A 20511-nucleotide genomic window follows, 5' to 3' on the forward strand; every position below is an offset into this window, starting at 1 on the left:
GTGTCTCCTATGTCTCACACCACAACACCCTCACATAGAACACTTCTGACACTTTTGGTCACCAATGTGTGAGGAGTTTTCTGCACAACAAGCAATTCCTGGGACACCAACTGTGTATCCTACAATTCAACTCAGTTCTGACACTGGCTGTACTGAGATCGCATGAGATCCTACAGATCTCACAGGACTGCCATCCCTCTCAACACACCTCAGATGGCAGCACAAATGTACGTTATCACCCGTGCTTCTGACCAATAGGCTGTAAGATCGTAAGTTTCAACAACCCCCTCTGTCACCCTCTGTAAATCAGAAGTAAAGAATCTGCACTTGGAAGTTATGTATTCATATGCAAGAATGCCTGGTAAATTCTGGAAAAGACGTATTAGAGGAAATATGTTCAGGCTTATTATAATGCATTGAAGCTAAATGAGTGAGTCACTGACTTCAAAATCTCAGTGGTCAGGAGTGGAATGGAAAGTTCAGAAAGAGACCTCAGGGCTAGAAGGTATTTTATTCCATCATTGGTCTTCACCTATGAAATCAACCTAAATCTCTGACACGTGGGTGTTCTTTAAATGACTTTCGTCACCTCCATCCCTCAGAGGTTGCCTTTTCACTCTGTTGATGGTATCATTTGGCACACCGAATTTCTGCATTTGATGCAGGTAAGGTTCCAGCTTCCTTCTTTTGCTGGTAGATATCTAGTTTCCCAGCACCATTTGTTAGTGAGACTGTCCTTTCCTCTTTGTGTAGTCTTGGTACCCTTGTCAAAACACTTCACACGATGGAAAGGATTATTTTGCAGCATTCTGTTCCATTGGTGTATTATATAACACAGGGAATGATATTCAATATCCTTAATAACCATAATGGAAAATAATATGAAAAGAATATATGTATTGTATGTATAAGTGAATCACTTTGCTATACAACAGAAATTAACAGAACATTGTAAATCAAGTATACTTCAACCAAATAAATTTTTTAAAAATACAGAAAAAAAAGAATATATTCCTGTTAGTCATGATAGTCTTTTTAAATGTGTTGATTTTTTAAAAATATTTATTTATTTATTTTTGGCTGCGTTGAGTCTTCGTTGCTGCGCACGGGCTTCCTCTAGTTGTGGTAAGCGGGGGCTACTCTTTGTTGCGGTGTGTGGGCTTCTCATTGCAGCATGTGGGCTCAATAGTTGTGGCACATGGGCCCTAGAGCTTGTGGGCTCAGTAGTTGCGGTGTGCAGGCTTCAGTAGTTGTGGTGCACGGGCTTACTTGCTCCGTGGCATGTGGGATCTTCCTGGACCAGGATCGAACCATGTCTCCATTGGCAGGCAGATTCTTAACCATTGCACCACTAGGGAAGTCCTTGGAAGGTTGGTCTTAATTGTTTATAAATGTTGGGTTGAATTTTGCAGTGAAGCTCTCTTGCTTTCCTCTGCTGAATGGTTTTTGAATACTGGTTCAATCTCCTTAAAAGTTATAGTCTTGTTCAGATTTTTAATTTCTTTATAATTCTGTCTTGGTAGGTTGTGTTCTGTATGGATTTATCCATTTCTTCTAGGTTATCTGATATTTAGGCATAGAATTGTCTAAATATTTTCTTCTAAATTTTTAAAAAAATTTCTGAAGAATCACTTGTAATCTGCTATAATGTCCCCTCTTTGATTTCTGATTCAGTCATTTGAATCTTCCCTTTGTTGTTAATCTGGATAAGGATTTGTCAGTTTTGTTATCCTTTTCAAATAACAGTGTTGCACTGTTGTCATTTTCTCTGGTTTTATTCTACATTTCATTTGTCTCTAATCCTTTTTCCTACCTTCTACTAGCTTAAGCGTATTTTGTTCTTCTAAGATCTTTTTATTTTGCTTTTTTTTTTTAAAGGAATTTTTTAGTCACCATATATGTTCACAAGGTAATTCATCACAGGTGTGGCATAGAGTAAGTATTTTAAAGAATAACGGGGACTTCCCTGGCGGCCCAGTGGTTAAGACTTCACCTTCCAGTGCAGGGGCTTGCAGATTCGATGGGGAGCTATGATCCCACATGCCTTGGGGCCAAAAAACCAAAACATAAAACAGAAGCAGTATTGTAACAAATTGAATAAAGACTTTAAAAATGGTCCACATTAAGAAAAAAACCTTTAAAAAAATGAATAATGCAGTTCTCATCAAAGAAAAGGTTTTTTCTCCTATTTTGATTTCTCCATTTTATCTATATGAGATGATGCATGATAATTAAACTTACTGTGCGTTATACACCAGGACTGTCTGCTCATTTTACCTGAAAATACTTTAAGTATGCTAATTTCCCTATGTAAACATCATCCTATTTCAATGGATTCCCATGTCTCTCTGGTTGAAATGTTTCACATATAGGGATGTGATAAAGCATAGTTTCTAGTAGATGTTATCTAACAGATACTGCCTTAAAAATATTGGGGGTCGAAATGAAGTTACTGTATATTTGGTAATCTAGTTTTACTTTCTTTAGGGTTCAAATTAAAGAGAATATACCTCCCTACTAAATGCGGTTAGAAATATTGCAACTTAATTATTCTTTAAATGGAAATAAATCCCAGTGTCTTCTGAAGACTGTTATTTTTCAGGCTTTGTTACCCACCCTTGACAAAACTTTAAGAAATAGAAAATAAAAAACTAAAATATATTATAATTTGGAAATAAAAAGTGAAAAATTCTAATGTGCATAATGAACATATAATCAATTTGAAATTACATTGTGTTATTATGTATTTAAGTAGAATTTCATTAAAAGTTTTTGGGAAAGATACTTAAAAGTAATTCTCCCAAGTGTGGAATAGAGTAAGTTTTTTAAACAATAATGCAGTTCTTATCAAAAGAAAAAGAAGTTTTTCCTTCTATTTTGCTTTCTCTTTTTGTGTTATCTATATGAAATTCTGGATGCTAACTAAACTTATTGTGATAATCATTTCACAGTATATGTCAGTTACTTATGCTCTACAGCTTAAACTTATTCAGTGATGTTTGTCACTGTATAGTGTTGCTTATACAACTCTCATATGTCACTGTTTAGAGTTGGTTTTAGAAAGGCAAATAATTAAAACACATTGGATAAAAGAAAGAATAATGCAGTTTATAACAATTTAAAAAAAATGTATTGCTGTTTTTAAGGCAATTTTTAGTGACCTAAATGATCAAATGTCTTAGTCTTCCATCTCAGACCTCCAGGTACTGTCCCTGAGTTTGTGGAACTCAAGCACTATGTTGAGTTTGCCCTTCTGCGTGAATGGGCAATAGAAAAAGAAAAGCAGTTTTGTAGGGTGTCAGTATGAAATAGCCCATTTCTGCCCAGGGGGAGTTTTTTTTTTGTTTTTTTTTTAATATTTATTTATTTATGGCTGTGTTGGGTCTTCGTTTCTGTGTGAGGGCTTTCTCTAGTTGCAGCAAGCGGGGGCCACTCTTCATCGCGGTGCGCGGGCCTCTCACTATCGCGGCCTCTCTTGTTGCAGAGCGCAGGCTCAGTAGTTGTGGCTCACGGGCCTAGTTGCTCCGCGGCATGTGGGATCTTCCCGGACCAGGGCTCGAACCCGTGTCCCCTGCATTGGCAGGCGGATTCTCAACCACTGCGCCACCAGGGAAGCCCAGGGAAGCCCCCCGTTCTTATTTCTTAAAGCTGCTTAAATTAATTCCAATTTAGGAAGTGTTCCTGGATCCAACTAATGGCCCACGTCAACCCCTCCCTCTCCGCTCCGGGAGACCCAAGTTCCCAGACCAGTAAATTGCTTCAGCCTCACTAGCAGGACGTCAGAACAACCTGCTGTGAGAAATAGGTTTTTATTAAACCCTTTTAGTCTTAAGAGGAAATATCTTGGCTTCCGACATAACTGGCCCACACAGCCGTAAGCTTTTACGTGAAAACTGTTACAGCCAGTAACTTAAAGGAACGCAGTCAAGGTAACAGGCGCACCAACCCCGCCCTGCTCCCTGCCCCTCCCTCCCGCGCTCAGTGCGCAGACCTGGGCGCTCTCCTCGCCCCGCCCCTCGCCGCTGGCGCTCCGCGCAGGCCCCGCCCCGGAAGCCCTGTCTCTAAGGCCCGGAGCTCTTTCCTAGGGACGCGGAGAGCGGAGAGTGCGGAGCCAAGGTCGCGGAGCGGAGCGTAAGTTTCTTTCCAGTGTAAATTTGTGCAGCGCTCCCTCACCCCCACCCCCCGCCGCAGCCGCCCCGGAGTAAATCCAGACGTTGCAGTTGCAGGTCGGGTATCTTTTCGTTTGGGTTTTAATTTTTTCTGAGGCTGGTCCGTTCCCTTGGCTTTTTCAGCCTTCGGTCCACTTAGACACCGTCTTTGGCGACATTTTCCTGTTTAAAACCCTTTACTACCTCCGCCCTCCCCCTATAAAGCCCTCTTCCGCGAGGTGGATTCGCGCCCCCCAGCCTCGCCCTCTCGGCCCCTGGAGGGCAGCGCCGGCCGTCCCGCTCCCGGACAGGCCGCGTCCTCTCCCCGGTCCTGGGGTTCTGCAGAGCCCGCCCCTCTCCTGAGACCCCCTCCCTCCCTCCCAGCCCCTCTGTCCTCGCGTCTCCTCAGGCCGGTCCTTCTGCTTCTCTGGCCTCCCCTTCCTGGTCAGCCCTTCCCCTCACCCCGCGTTGGGGGAGGTGACCTGGGCCGGACGTGTGACACCTAGTGTTGTTCCGTGTCGTATTCAGCTCTATTGAAAAATGTGCTCTTCCGGTTCGCGGGCATCTCATTCAGTCTCCAGCCCAGTAAATGGGCGGGGGGCATCAGGAGAAGCAGAAACTGAGCGACTGAGAGAGAAAGATTAAAACTGCGAAGGAGAAAAGCATGAGGGAGAACCGATGGGAACGTAGAGGGTGGCTGAGGGACTTGCAAAGAGGTAGTAAAATGAAAGAGATTAAGCCTTGAAAGTAGCAGGTGAATAAAATAGAGAAGTAAATGAAAAAGCCAGATCTCCAGGGATTGGAAAACAACATAGGGAGAGCTGCCCTGGAGGAGGGGGAGGCGAATGGTGGTGAGATAGGTCAGATGTGGAGAGGATAAGACGTGGAACCATGGACTTCAGTGCGTCATGGTGCTGGCAGAGAAAGAAGCCAAAGGGTGACAAGAGCAGAGGAAGAAAGAACAGCCACCTGGGGTGCCAGCAAGTGGGGAGGAAGGGAGAGTAACAGGGAGAGAAGGAGTGTAACCCGGAGGGCAGAGATGAGGCAAACAAGAGGCAGAAATACCTACAGATTTTTGACGAGATCAGAAAGGTTGGAGAGAAAGAGCATCTCGAAGGGGAATAAGTTGCAGAGTGGGGCAGGACAGGTGTGAGGGAAGAAATAAGGGGAGAAACAGCAGGAGTGCAGAGGGGAATAAGAAGAGACAGAGACCAAGATGAAATAGGGAGACAGGTGAACAGAATGAAATGGAAACACCTAGTAAAAGTAGAGAGGGTAAACTGGATCCAGGTGGATGGTGAGTTGTTTGGATGTGGATGATTAAGTTGTGATGATATTGATTCGTGTCTTTAGAATCTAATACATTTAAAATTATACAGGTGAGGATGAGAATTGCAAAACTCCTGTCAATAAGGCTTGTGCCTTTTGTTGTTATTTGTATCAGAAGATAACTTCCATTTGCAAACCCTGCTGAGCCAGCAGGTAGTGACTTGATTCACTCAGTTGTCACCCCCATACCTTTTCCTGACATGGGGTAGAAGTCAGGGGAGAGGAGAAGTGGGGCAAGAAATGACTGACGGTCACTATGTGGTGGCTTTTTAAGGCAACATTGTTTTTTTTAATGGATTTACATTTTTCTTTTTTCTTTCTTTACATATGGTTCTTTTTGTAGCTTGGAATAAATCTTAGTTCATTCAATTTCTTCTTTCCTATAAATCATTTTTAACTTCTGAAATAAGCTTTTTTAGTCTCCAGTATTCTAGTCATGTCATTCTTTTCCAAATGTGATATACCCTCAGTTTTTGTTTTAAAACTTTGATTCCAGAATTTTAGATTAAAACGAATACACACATTATTTCTTTTTAAAATTTGTTTCAGATTCATTCCTCGCCTGAGTGCTTTCTTCTCTTCGTCTAATATATTTGAAATTTTCTTTGGTAAGTAGAAATAACTTTAGACTATTTTGAGGAGTACTTGGCAAAGATGTCAATGATCTTTTACAGTAACAGTCAAAACCTAGTTTAACCAGTTAGTCTAATGTTCCTTTTTTTCTGTTTTCTGTGATCGGTGAAAATAGTGAGCTATGAGGTGATATGAAGATGTTTCCCTCAGGTCCCTTTTGGCTCTTCTGTGCAAATGAGGAAGGATGGGTGGGATTGACTTGGAACCTTCTTCCAACAGTGTCCCTCTATTCACGATGAAAAGGATTGCTCAGATCTTATTTCTAAGCTGATCCCTTACAATGTTTTCTGCACCAGTGGATATATATTTGCAATTCTGTGTTTTTAAAATATTTTACTGCAATCTTCTGATAAAGATGAATTACCTGCTTGGTATCAGTGTGATCGAACCTTGAAAGAGAAGTTTCCTTTGTTCAGGCACATGAAAGATGGTCCTGGTGTTAAATGGGACAGTTGATAAAGACAAACTGTGCCCACTTGCCCATCAGGTGACCTTTTCAGAATTCAGTCACACCCGGTTCTGTTCACTCAGCTCAGACTTTGTCATAAATGTCTCCCATCTGGGCCTCAGGGAGCCCACTTGTAACATGGAGGTGAGAGACTAGACCAGAAACTCTCAGCCTGGGTAACTCTGAGCCCTGAAATGATTGGCCAGATTGGGCGTGTGTCTGTGTGTGGCAGTTCTGGTTTGGAGGGAGTGCCCACTGGTAATTAGAATTTTAAATGGATCCCAGACCTCCCAAAATGAAAAACTAAAAGAAAAACAGTAGGATGGAGGCAGGAAGCTAGGCTCAGAGTCAGCAAGAGTATCATCAGGTGTCTTCCATGACTAAGGATAGATCTCAAGGGAGATTTTGTCACTTCCTGACACTCAGACCTCCACTGGCTTCCATTTGTCCTCAAGACAAAATCCCGACTCCTCACTGTGGCTACTCAGCCCTGTGTCATCCTCAGGGCCCTGCTGGTATCCCCAGCCTCATCCTGGGAGCTTTTCTCATGGTTCACTCTGCTCTGGTCACATTCACCTTTTCTCTGTTTCCAAACACCATCTGTCTCAGATGTTAGTTTCCGCTCTTACCTTTTGTTATTAAATCACCGTGGCTCAGGCCCTTTGTCCCCCTTCAGGTCTAGGCTCAGAGAGGGCTCCCCATCCTGCCTTGACAATCTCTGTCATTTTAACCAGGTTTTATTGCCTTTAAAGTCAATCACTCTCATCTGAAAGCCTTTCTCCATTGATTATTCTGAGTCTTTCCTGGTTACCCTTTATTTAAGGGCTCACAGTGTTCCTCTTCTTCCCGGGATGGCTGCAGTACCTGATATTGGAGATGTCTTTAGATGTTAGGACTGTGGGTTGGGCTGGATAATCCTCAAGGGAGACCAAGAGAACAGGGCAGGTGATGAGGATGGTTCCTGCATTCTGGGCATTTCAGCTGTAATTGATCTTTACCCCATGTGGCTACTAAATTACTCAAAAGAAGAGCCCCAAAATACAGGAAGTCCTGAAAAGCCCATGGATGTCCTCATGCAGTGTCCTGAGGTGTCCCCGTGTTTAGTGTGCTGTGTCACTGCCCTGCTGTAGCCCCCAGTGTTCCAGGCTGTGCCCATCCAGGCGCCAGGCGCCACCTTGCACAGGAGCTTTGCCTTCCAGCAGGTCAGCTGCTCAGAGTCAGCGGTAGCGGTGTCACTGCGCTAAGGGGGGGCAGAAGGAGAACCTAACGGGGCATGAAGGAGGCAGCCCTCAAAGAGCTAGAACATCTTCCAAGTAGGTGTGAGTGGGGACAACAGGAAACTGAGGCCCGGGGACCCTCTCTTTGAGACATCCTCCCTGACCTCAGATGCCTTTGTACCCGGACTCCATAATGTCCCCAGGTGGTGGCAGACTTTCCCAGGAGGGCCAGTTTCTTTTTTTTTTTTTTTCTTTTTTCTGTTTTTTTAAATAACTTTATTTATTTTATTTATTTATTTTTGGCTGTATTGGGTCTTTGTTGCTGCGCACGGGCTTTCTCTAATTGCGGCAAGCAGGGGCTACCCTTCATTGCGGTGTGCGGGCTTCTCATTGCGGTGGCCTCTCCTGTTGCGGACCACGGGCTCTAGGCATGCGGGCTTTGGTAGTTGTGGTGCGCAGGCTCAGTAGTTGTGGCGCATGGGCTCAGTTGCTCCACGGCATGTGGGATCTTCCTGGACCAGGGCTCAAACCTGTGTCCCTTGCATTGGCAGGCGGACTCCCAGCCACTGCGCCACCAGGGAAGCCCAGAGGGCCAGCTTCTTGATTTTCACACTGAATGCCCAGTCTCCTTTGGGTGGCAGCTTGTGTGCATTCCTGTTTTGATCCCTTTGCCGAGAAGTCCCTGTGCCTTTTATTCGCGTTTAGTCAGTCACGTATGGAGAAGAGGTAGAAAAATGGGGAAGGCGGAGGGGAGCCTGTAGGGGGCTGCAGGAGGGATATGGCAGCCAGTGGGGGCATCAAGATGAGCCCAGTGAATGTTGTGTGCCCCTGTCCCAAGTGTAGTTACGGGATCGAGGGCTGTGTGGATCTGTTGGAAAGGAATGTCTCAGTTCAGGCTGGAGAACCTGGAAGTGGGTTTGTTGGAGAACCTGCATGGAATGGTTTGAGGTGCCCTAGTGTCTTAGCTCAGGTTCCCTGGGACATCAGTGCTGAGGCTGACGTTGCCTGCATGGGCTTGATGTGATAACTCATGATCGTACGTGAGCAGGAGTGAAGAAAGTGGAATTCGGCTGAGAGAAATGTTATCCTCCACTGTTAGAACCCTGGCCTGAGCAGAGCCCACAGGGAGCTCTGGGTGCAGGAGGATGGGTGCCTTGGTCTTCAGGGGCTGGATCTAGAGGGTGCCCTCCAGCACCCACTCCACACACTGACTTTTGTTGGCTCTTTTAGGAGGGCAAGCATCATCGTGCCACCAATAGAGTAATATAGGGAAAATCTCAGAGATCATCTTTTGCGTTAACTTTGGTATCTTTGAGTATTTGGTGTTGCAAGTGAAGAAAGTTTCATATGCATTTGGAAAGATGCAAAGAGAATCTGGAGTGTTGCCTTGGAAGATGTTGGGGTCTCACTGGGGCATGTGCATCCTTGGAAATATCTCTCTTTTTAGTAGTTTTTGGAGATTTCAGTGTTTTGCCTGGGTCACTGTAAATGAAAATACGGTGCCTTGTGTCTAGTGGGTCCTTGGGTGTCCTCTTCTGTATTATCCCCCATGCATGAGTTATTAGGGCTTGAAATGTTTCCTGTCATTGTGTAACAGGATGAGGGGATCATTATGGGCTCTCTGGACACTGTGTTGGACCCCATGAGAGTTTGTAAGTTTGTTTGAGTCCAGACTGGAAGTTATGAGTACTAAGCTTAAGACTGCAGAATGTTTTCAGTAGGGAGGTCCTGCTAGGTATGGGTCTATGGGCCCAACTTGAGAAGAGTCATAAAGTCTCGTGTTGTTGGGAAAGATGATTGCAAGAGTCAGAGGGCAGCAACACTGCAGTGATCTGCAGTCCGGGGGCTCATCCTTGGGAAGATGCAGCTGCAACTTTCTCGCTGCCAGGCCAGTGCTGGGTACTCTATTACCCACTCCTGTCCCTCCCAAAATATGCACACACACAGGCACGATACAGAGAACAGGGAACCTTTGTGTGCTATTGGTGGGTGTGTAAATGGTACCGCTATGCTGGAAAACAATATGGAGGTTCCTTAATAAATTAAACATAGAACAGGCACACAATCTATCAAACCCTCTTCTGGCAGGTATCCAAAGGAAAGGAAATCAGTGCTTTCAGGGACACATCTGCAGTCTCATGAGTATTACGGTTTTTGCAGTAGCCAAGGAACAGAAACAACCAAAATGTCTGTTGACAAAAGAATGGGTAACAAAATCGTGGTATCTAAACATATACTGTATATTGTATAGTATGTATATAATATGTATAATGAAATGTTATTCACTGTATATAAATATGAAAAATCAAGGATCCTGCATTTATGACAAAATGAATGAACCTAGAGAACATTATGCTAAGTGAAATAAGCCTGACAAAGGACAGGTATTGTACATGGAAACTAGAATTATCAAAGTCATAGAGCCATAGAGTAGAAAGGCTGTTACCAGGAGCTGGGTGATAGGGAAAATGGGGCGACGTCTGTCAAAGCATACGGATTTTCAGTTGTAAAATGAATAAGTTCTGGGGATCTCGTGTACTGCATGCTGCCTGTACTGTTTCTGTATACTTGAAATTTGCTCACAGAGAAACAATTAAGTGTCCTCACAACACACACACACAAAATGGTAATTGTTAGTTGATGGAAGTGTGACTTACTTGATAGTGATAATTATTCACAGTATACACATCTGTCAGAGGATCACTCTGTATACCTTACATTTACACCATTTTCGTTAGTCAGTTATACCTCAGTAAAGCTGGGAAAGAATAAGAAAGTGGGGGCTGTGCTGGGCTTGCCTCCTCTGAGCGCTGCTCAACCCAGGCTTCCCATTAGATCGATGAGGCTTTATGCATAGACATGTTTGTACTCTCTGACCAGGGAATCCTCTTCATGTAGTCAGTGTGGGACCAAAGCTCGATAATATTTATGTTGCCCCAGGTGATTCCAATCCGGATCCATCATTGAGCATCAGGACTCTGGGTGCCCCCGTTCCTGAGGGCTGAGATCTGGGCTGAGGCTGAGGGGCTCTGCTCTGCGTGGGGATGGATCAGGGCTGGTCTGTGACCTGCAGGGGATCGTCGGGTCCAGCTGAGGTGCCCGCTGCTGCTGTGTACGTGGGGGCCTCACCAGGAGGGGAGCCTGATCTGAAGGAAAGGGTGGGAAACTCCCTTGTTGGTCTCTGTGTGGGAGTTTACTGTCCTGAGCCCCTCCTGGGACAGTGGGCAGCAGGGGACTGTCTGTTCCACATGCTGAGGTCTTCCCTGTGTGTGTGGCTGTGACTTAGGAAGGGGGTGTGTTGATTCTCAGCATTAAACAGCATGTTTTCAACTTTCAGGGTCAACCTCTAAAGACTCATGTTGTCTGAGGAAGAAGCCTGGAAGAGGAGGGAGAGGAAAGAAAAGGAGTCAGAAATGGCTCTTTCTCAGGTAAAGTCATATTTTTGATTGATTCTCAGTCTGTTTTTTCTGAAATGCCTTTTTTGGACTCGCTAATCTTCTCTGAAGTATCCTGCCTGACACCTGTACATTCACACTCACCCAGGGCCCTCCCTCAGGGTCTGTCGTCTCCACTTAGATTTCACACCCATGGATTGGAGACGTGGTGTCAGTGCTCTTGGGCAGCAGGGATTGTTGAGGAGCCCCATCCGGATGCACTGTCCACTCTCTGTCAACCAGGTTACAGAAGCTGCACTTGGAGGTCAGGTATTAATATGCACAGTACCTGATAAAATCTGAAAATCAGACCAATTGGGGCAGTTTGTTCTGACTTTTTCTAAGGCGATTCAAGCTAAAAATGTGAGTCACTCTCCTTAAATCTTAATGATTGGTCATAGAATGGAAAGTTCAAAAATAGACATCAGTGGTAGAGGGTTTTTTAGTTTATCATCAAATTTAAACTATGAAATCAACCTAAATCTCTGGCAGTTGGAAATTCTTTAAATTACTTTCATCACCTCCATTCCTCAGAGGTTGTCTTTTCACTCTGTGGATTGTATCCTTTGACAGACAGAAGTTTTTACTTCTGATACGGGCAAGATTCCAGCTTCATTCTTTTCCTAGTAGGTATCTATTTTCTCAGCACCATTGTTATTGATACTCTCCTTTCCCCTCTCTGTATCTTGGCACCCTTGTGAATACATTTTACATATATGCAAAGGATTATTTCTGAGTATTGTGTTCTGTTCATTTGGTTTATGTATCTGTGTTTATACCGGTACCACACCACATTGATTACTTCTCAATATGTTTTGAAATAAAAAGGGAGGCTTCCACCTTCCTTCTTGATCAAGAGACTTTTGGCTATTTGTGGTCTCTAGAACTGCCCTATGACTTTTAGCATTTTTTTTTTTCCTCTATTTCTGCAAAGATTGCTATGGAAATTTTGATAATGGGTCCATTGAATCTGTAGAACACTTTGTGTAGCTTGGATATTTTAAGAGTATTAAGTCTTCCAGCCCACGAGTACAGGTTGTCTTTCTATTTATTTGTATCTTTTTGTGTTTCTTTTAGCAATGGTTAGTAGTTTTCAGTGTACAAGTCTTTCACCATGTTGGCTAATTTACTCCTAAATATTTCATCCCTTTTTAATGCTATAGTAAATAAGATTGTTTTCTAGTTTTCTTTTAGCATTGTTCATTGTGTGTAGAACTGCAACCGATTTTTGCATTTGGAGTTTGTATGCGACAACTTTTCTAAGACTCTTGATATAGCAGGTTTCTTGTGGAATCTTTATGATTTTTACATATAAAACCTTGTCATCTAGGAAAGAAGGTAAGTTTACTTTTTCAATTTGGATAACTTAGATTTCTTTTTCTTATCTAATTGCTCTGGCGAGGAGTTCCAGTACTTTGTTGAGCAGTAGTGCAGAGAGTGTGCATACTTGCCTTTTTCCTTTTCTCAGAGGACAAGCTTTCAGTCTGTCCCCATTGAGAATGTTGTGAGCTGTGCTTTTTTCATAAATGGCGTTTATTATGTTGAGAGAATTTACTCTTTCTGGTTTGTTGAGTGTTTTATCTTGAAAGGTTGTTGAATTTTGTCAAATGCTTTTTTCTGCATCAGTTGAGATGGTCCTGTGTGTTTTTTTCCTTTAATCTGTTAATGTGGTGTACCACATTAATTGATTTTTGTATGTTGACTCCTCTTTGCCTTATATGAATAAAATCCACTTGGTCAAGATGTCAGATCTTTTTAATGTGGTGTTAAGTTATTTTGCTAGTATGTCGTTAAGGATTTTGCATCAGTATTCATCAGGGGTATTGGTTTCTAGTTTTCCTTTCTTGTTGTGTTTTTGTCTGGGATTGGTATCAGAATCATGCTGCTCCATAGAATGAATTTGCAAGAGTTCCCTCTTCAACTCTGTAACATTTTTAGCAGGATTAGTGGTAATTATTTTGTAAATATTTGATAGAATTTGGTCCTGGGTTTTTCTTGGGGTTTTTTTGTTTTTGTTCTTTTAAATTATTATTTATTTATTTATTTTTGGCTGTGTTGGGTTTTCATTGCTGGGCGTGGGCTTTGTCTAGTTGTGGCGAGTGGGGGCTACTCTTTGTTGCGGTGCACGGGCTTCTCATTGTGGTGGCTTCTCTTGTTGTGAAGCATGGGCTCTAGGCCCACGGGCTTCAGTAGTTGTGGCACACGAGCTCAGTAGTTGTGGCTTGCGGGCTCTAGAGTGCAGGCTCAGTAGCTGTGGCTCGCGTGCTCTAGATCACAGGCTCAGTAGTTGTGGCACATGGGCTTAGTTGCTCCACAGCATGTGGGATCTTCCCGGACCAGGGTTTGAACCCGTGTCCCCTGCATTGGCAGGTGGATTCTTACCCACTTCACCCCCAGGGAAGCCCCCCTGGGTTTTTCTTTGTTTGAGGTTTTTGATTACTTTTTAAATTTCTCTAGATATAATTCGGTTCAAATTTTTTCTTTTTTCTTTTTCTTTTGAATTTTACTTTTTTATACAGCAGGTTCTTATTAGTTATCCATTTTATACATATTAGTGTATATATGTCAATCCCAATCTCCCATTTCATCACACCACCACCACCTCCCCCGCCACTTTCCTCCCTTGGTGTCCATACGTTTGTTCTCTATATCTGTGTCTCAATTTCTGTCCTGCAAACCATTTTTCTGTACCATTTTTCTAGGTTCCACATATATGAGTTAATATACAATATTTTTCTCTTTCTGACTTACTTCACTCTGTATGACAGTCTCTAGATCCATCCACGTCTCAACCAATGACCCAATTTCGTTCCTTTTTATGGCTGAGTAATATTCCATTGTATATATATACCACATCTTCTTTATCCATTCGTCTGTCGATGCACATTTAGGTTGCTTCCATTACCTGGCTATTGTAAATAGTGCTGCAGTGAACATTGTGGTGCATGTGTCTTTTTGAATTGTGGTTTTCTCTGGGTATATGCCCAGTAGTGGGATTGCTGGGTCATATGGCAATTCTATTTTTAGTTTTTCAAGGAACCTCCATACTGTTCTCCATAGTGGCTGTATCAATTTACATTCCCACCAACAGTGCAAGAGGGTTCCCTTTTCTCCACACCCTCTCCAGCATTTGTTATTTGTAGATTTTCTGATGTTGCCCATTCTAACTGGCGTGAGGTGATACCTCATTGTAGTTTTGATTTGCATTTCTCTACTAATTAGTGATGTTGAGCAGCTTTTCATATGCTTCGTGGCCATCTGTATGTCTTCTCAGGAGAAATGTCTATTTAGGTCTTCTGCCCATTTTTGGATTGGATTGTTTGTTTTTTGAATATTGAGCTACATGAGCTGTTTATATATCTTGGAGATTAATCCTTTGTCCATTGATTCGTTTGCAAATATTTTCTCCCATTCTGAGGGTTGTCTTTTTGTCTTGTTTATGGTTTCCTTTGCTGTGCAAAAGCTTTTAAGTTTCATTAGGTCCCATTTGTTTATTTTTGTTTTTATTTCCATTATTCTAGGAGGTGGATCAAAACAGATCTTGCTGTGATTTCTGTCAAAGAGTGTTCTTCCTATGTTTTCCTCTAAGAGTTTTATAGTGTCCGGTCTTACATTTAGGTCTCGAATCCATTTTGAGTTTATTTTTGTGTATGGTGTTAGGGAGTGTTCTAATTTCATTCTTTTATATGTAGCTGTCCAGTTTTCCCAGCACCACTTATTGAAGAGACTGTCTTTTCTCCATTGTATATCCTTGCCTCCTTTGTCATAGATCAGTTGACCATAGGTGTGTGGGTTTACCTCTTTCTATCTTGTTCCATTGATCTATGTTTCTGTTTTTGTGCAAGTACCATATTGTCTTGATTACTGTAGCTTTGTAGTATAGCCTGAAGTCAGGGAGTCTGATTCCTCCAGCTTCATTTTTTTCCCTCAAGACTGCTTTGGCTATTCGGGGTCTTTTGTGTCTCCATACAAATTTTAAGATTTTTTGGTTCTAGTTCTGTAAAAAATGCCATTGGTAATTTGATAGGGATTGCATTGAATCTGTAGGTTGCTTTGGGTAGTATAGTCATTTTCACAATATTGATTCTTCCAATCGAAGAACATGGTATATCTCTCCATCTGTTGGTATCATCTTTAATTTCTTTCATCAGTGTCTTATAGTTTTGTGCATACAGGTCTTTCGTCTCCCTAGGTAGGTTTATTCCTAGGTATTTTATTCTTTTTGTTGCAGTGGTAAATGGGAGTGTTTCCTGAATTTCTCTTTCAGATTTTTCATTAGTGTATAGGAATGCAAGAGATTTCTGTGCACTAATTTTGTATCCTGCAACTTTACCAAATTCATTGATTAGCTCTAGTAGTTTCCTGGTGGCACTTTTAGGATTCTCTATGTATAGTATCATGTCATCTGCAAACAATGACAGTTTTACTTCTTCTTTTCCAATTTGTATTCCTTTTATTTCTTTTTCTTCTCTAATTGCCGAGGCTAGGAGTTCCAAAACTATGTTGAATAGTAGCGGTGAGAGTGGACATCCTTGTCTTTTTTCTGATCTTAGAGGAAATGCTTTCAGTTTTTCACCATTGAGAATGATGTTTGCTGTGGGTTTGTTGTATATGGCCTTTATTATGTTGAGGTAGGTTCCTCTATGCCCACTTTCTGGAGTGTTTTTATCATAAATGGGTGTTGAATTTTGTCAAAAGCTTTTTCTGCATCTATTGAGATGATCATATGGTTTTTATTCTTCAATTTGTTAATATGGTGTATCACATTGATTGATTTGCATATATTGAAGAATCCTTGCATCCCTGGGATAAATCCCACTTGATCATGGTGTATGATCCTTTTAATGTGTTGCTGGATTCTGTTTGCTAGTATTTTGTTGAGGATTTTTGCATGTATATTCATCAGTGATATTGGTCTGTAATTTTCTTTTTTTGTAGTATCTTTGTTTGGTTTTGGTATCAGGGTGATGGTGGCCTCATAGAATGAGTTTGGGAGTGTTCCTTCCTCTGCAATTTTTGGAAGAGTTTGAGAAGGATGGGTGTTAGCTCTTCTCTAAATGATTGATAGAATTCACCTGTGAAGCCATCTGGTCCTGGACTTTTGTTTGTTGGAATATTTTTAATCACAGTTTCAATTTCATTACTTGTGATTGGTCTGTTCATATTTTCTATTTCTTCCTGGTTCAGTCTTGGAAGGTTATACCTTTCTAAGAATTTGTCCATTTCTTCCAGGTTGTCCATTTTATTGGCATAGAGTTGCTTGTAGTAGTCTCTTAGGATGCTTTGTATTTCTGCAGTGTTTGTTGTAACTTCTCCTTTTTCATTTCTAATTTTATTGATTTTGAGTCCTCTCCCTCTTTTTCTTGATGAGTCTGGCTAATGGTTTTCAATTTTGTTTATCAAAGAACCAGCTTTTAGTTTTATTGATCTTTGCTATTGTTTTCTTTGTTTCTATTTCATTTATTTCTGTTCTGAACTTTATGATTTCTTTCCTTCTAGTAACTTTGGGTTTTGTTTGTTCTTCTTTCTCTAGTTCCTATAGGTGTAAAGTTAGATTGTTTATTTGAGATGTTTGTTGTTTCCTGATGTAGGATTGTATTGCCGTAAACTTCCCTTTTAAACTGCTTTTACTGCATCCCATAGGTTTTGGATCGTCATGTTTTCATTGTCATTTGTCTCTAGGTATTTTTTGATTTCCTCTTTGATTTCTTCAGTGATCTCTTGGTTATTTAGTAATGTATTGTTTAGCCTCCATGTGTTTGTGTTATTTACGTTTTTTTCCCTGTAATTGATTTCTAATCTCATAATGTTATGGTCAGCAAAGATGCTTGATACGATTTCAGTTTTCTTAAATTTATTGAGGCTTGATTTGTGACCCAAGATGTGATCTATCCTGGAGAATGTTCCGTGCACACTTGAGAAGAAAGTGTAATCTGCTGTTTTTGGATGGAATGTCCTATAAATATCAATTAAATCTCTCTGGTCTATTGTGTCATTTAAAGCTTGTGTTTCCTTATTAATTTTCTGTTTGGATGATCTGTCCATTGGTGTAAGTGAGGTGTTAAAAGTCCCCCACTATTACTGTGTTACTGTCGATTTCCTCTTTTATAGCTGTTAGCAGTTGCCTTATGTATTGAGGTGCTCCTATGTTGGGTGCATATAGAGTTATAATTGTTATATCTTCTTCTTGGATTGATCCCTTGATCATTATGTAGTGTCCTTCCTTGTCTCTTGTAACATTCTTTATTTTAAAGTCTATTTTGTCTGATATGAGTATTGCTACTCCAGCTTTCTTTTGATTTCCATTTGCATGGAATATCTTTTTCCATCCCCTCACTTTCAGTCTGTATGTGTGCCTAGGTCTCAAGTGGGTCTCTTGTAGACAGCATATATGTGGGTCTTGTTTTTGTATCCATTCAGTGAGCCTGTGTATTTTGGTTTAATTTTGCATTTAATCCATTCACGTTTAAGGTAATTATCAATATGTATGTTCCTGTTACCATTTTCTTAATTGTTTTGGGTTTGTTTTTGTAGGTCTTTTTCTTCTCTTGTGTTTCCCACTTAGAGAAGTTCCTTTAGCATTTGTTGTAGAGTTGGTTTGGTGGTGCTGAATTCTCTTAGGTTTTGCTTGTCTGTAAAGCTTTTGATTTCTCCATCGAATCTGAATGAGATCCTTGCCGGGTAGAGTAATCTTAGTTGTAGGTTCTTCCCTTTCATCACTTTAAATATGTCATGCCTCTGACTTCTGGCTTGTAGAATTTCTGCTGAGAAATCAGCTGTTAACCTTCTGGGAGTTCCCTTGTATGTTATTTGTTGTTTTGGCCTTGCTGCTTTCAATAATTTTTCTTTGCCTTTAATTTTTGCCAATTTGATTACTATGTGTCTTGGCATGTTTCTCCTTGGGTTTATCCTGTATGGGACTCTCTGTGCTTCCTGGACTTGGGTGGCTATTTCCTTTCCCATGTTAGGGAAGTTTTCGACTATAATCTCTTCAAATATTTTCTCTGGTCCTTTCTCTCTCTCTTCTCCTTCTGGGACCCCTGTAATGTGAATGTTGTTGTGTTTAATGTTTTCCCAGAGGTTTCTTAGGCTGTCTTCATTTCTTTTCATTCTTTTTGCTTTATTCTGTTCTGCAGCAGTGAATTTCACCATTCTGTCTTGCAGGTCACTTCTCTGTTCTTCTGCCTCAGTTATTCTGCTATTGATTCATTCTAATATGTTTTTCATTTCAGTTATTGTATTGTTCATTTCTGTTTGTTTGTTCTTTAATTCCTCTAGGTCTTTGTTAAACATTTCTTGCATGTTCTCGATCTTTGCCTCCATTCTTTTTCCGAGGTCCTGGATCATCTTAACTATCATTATTCTGAATTCTTTTTCTGGAAGGTTGCCTATCTTCACTTCATTTAGTTGTTTTTCTGGAATTTTATCTTGTTCTTTCATCTGGTACATAGCCCTCTGTCTTTTCATCTTGTCTGTCTTTCTGTGAATGTGGCTTTTGTTCCACAGGCTGCAGGATTGTAGTTCTTCTTGCTTCTGCTGTCTGCCCTCTGGTGGATGAGGCTGTCTAAGAGGCTTGTGCAAGCTTCCTGATGGGAGGGACTGGTGGTGGGTAGAGCTGGGTGTTGCTCTGGTGGGCAGAGCTCAGTAAAACTTTAATCCGTTTGTCTGCTGATGGGTGGGGCTGGGTTCCCTCCATGTTGGTTGTTTGGCCTGAGGCGACCCAACACTGGAGCCTACCCGGACTCTTTGGTGGGGCTAATGGCAGACTCTGGGAGGGCTCATGCCAAGGAGTACTTCCCAGAACTTCTGCTGCCAGTGTCGTTGTCCTCACTGTGAGACACAGCCACCTCCCGCCTCTGCAGGAGACCCTCCAACACTAGCAGGTAGGTCTGATTCAGTTTCTGTGGGGTCACTGCTCCTTTCCCTGGGTCCCAGTGTGCACACTGCTTTGTGTGTGCCCTCCAAGAGTGGAGACTCTGTTTTCCCCAGTCCTGTCAAACTCCTGCAATCAAATCCCACTAGGCTTCAAAGTCTGATTCTCTAGGAATTCCTCCTCCCATTGCCAGACCCCCAGGTTGGAAAGCCTGATGTGGGGTGCAGAACCTTCACTCCAGTGGGTGGGCTTCTGTGGTATAAGTGTTCTCCAGTTTGTGAGTCACCCACCCAGCAGTTATGGGATTTGATTTTATTGTGATTGCGCCCCTCCTACTGTCTCATTGCGGCTTCTCCTTTGTCTTTGGATGTGGGGTATCTTTTTTGGTGAGTTCCAGTGTGTTCCTGTCGATGATTGTCCAGCAGACAGTTGTGATTCCCGTGCTCTCACAAGAGGGAGTGAGAGCACGTCCTTCTACTCTGCCATCTTGAACCAATCTCCAAATTTTTTATTTCATAATGATTAATCAAGTTTAGTAGGTTGTATGTTTCTAAGAATTTACCTGTATCTTTTAGATTCTGTAATTTGCAGGCATTATTATTCATAGTACTTCCTTTAAAAACTTTCTTTGATATCAGTTGCAATCATTTCTTTTTCATATCTGTTCTTAATTATTTGAATCTTTTTTTCTTTTTTCCTTAGTCTAGCTAAGGGTTTTCCCAAACACCAACTCTTGGTTTGTTCATTTTTATATTTTTCTATTTTCTATTTTATTTATCTCTGGTCTAATCTTTCTGTTTTTTTAAAAAGTATATTAATTTATTTATTTTTGGCTGCATTGGGTCTTTGTTGTTGGGTCTTCGTTGTGGAGCGCCGGCTTCTCATTGTGGTGGCTTTTCTTGTTGCAGAGCTTGGGCTCTAGGCATGTGGGCTTCAGTAGTTGTGGCACACAGGCTAAGTAGTTGTGGCGCACGGGCTTAGTTGCTCTGCAGCATGTAGGATCTTCCCAGACCAGGGCTCGAACCCGTGTCCCCTGAATTGGCAGGCGAATTCTTAACCATTGCCCCACTGGGGAAGTCCCTGGTTTCATTTTTCTTATTTACCTCTTTCCTTCTGCTAAACTTGGGTTTAGTTTGTTTTTGTTTTTCTGCTTCCTAGAGGTGTAAAAATAAATTTCTGATTTGAGATCTTTTCCCCTTTTTTACTGTAAGCATTTAGCAGTTTAGAATTTCCTTTTAGTACGCCTTCATTGTGTGTTATAAATTTTGGTAGGTTACATTTTCCTTTTCATCCATATATTTAAAAATTCCCTTGTGATTTCTTCTTAGACCTGTTAGTGGTTTAAGAGTGAGTTGTTTAATTTCCACATTTGGGGGAATTTTCTTTTTTTTCTTCTGTTTATTTCATTGTTGTTTACTTTTATTATATC

General features: G+C 41.6%; 1 protein-coding gene across 4 annotated transcripts in view; it reads left to right on the forward strand.

Moving 5' to 3' along the window:
* Nucleotides 1-4069: 4069 nt before the first annotated feature.
* Nucleotides 4070-20511, forward strand: part of LOC132354207 (zinc finger protein 160-like) — a 69822-nt gene continuing 53380 nt past the window's right edge. For all 4 annotated transcript variants that reach the window (XR_009499208.1, XR_009499209.1, XR_009499210.1 and 1 more), the window contains exons 1-3: nt 4070-4131; nt 6027-6085; nt 11113-11203. Coding sequence is in view for 1 of the 4 variants with exons in the window: in XM_059905929.1 (XP_059761912.1) it covers nt 11132-11203 (72 nt within the window). In the remaining 3 variants the exon portion in view is untranslated. The remainder of the gene's footprint in view (nt 4132-6026; nt 6086-11112; nt 11204-20511) is intronic.

This window comes from Balaenoptera ricei, chromosome 19 (assembly GCF_028023285.1).
Source record: "Balaenoptera ricei isolate mBalRic1 chromosome 19, mBalRic1.hap2, whole genome shotgun sequence".
NCBI classification, from domain to species: Eukaryota; Metazoa; Chordata; class Mammalia; order Artiodactyla; family Balaenopteridae; genus Balaenoptera; species Balaenoptera ricei.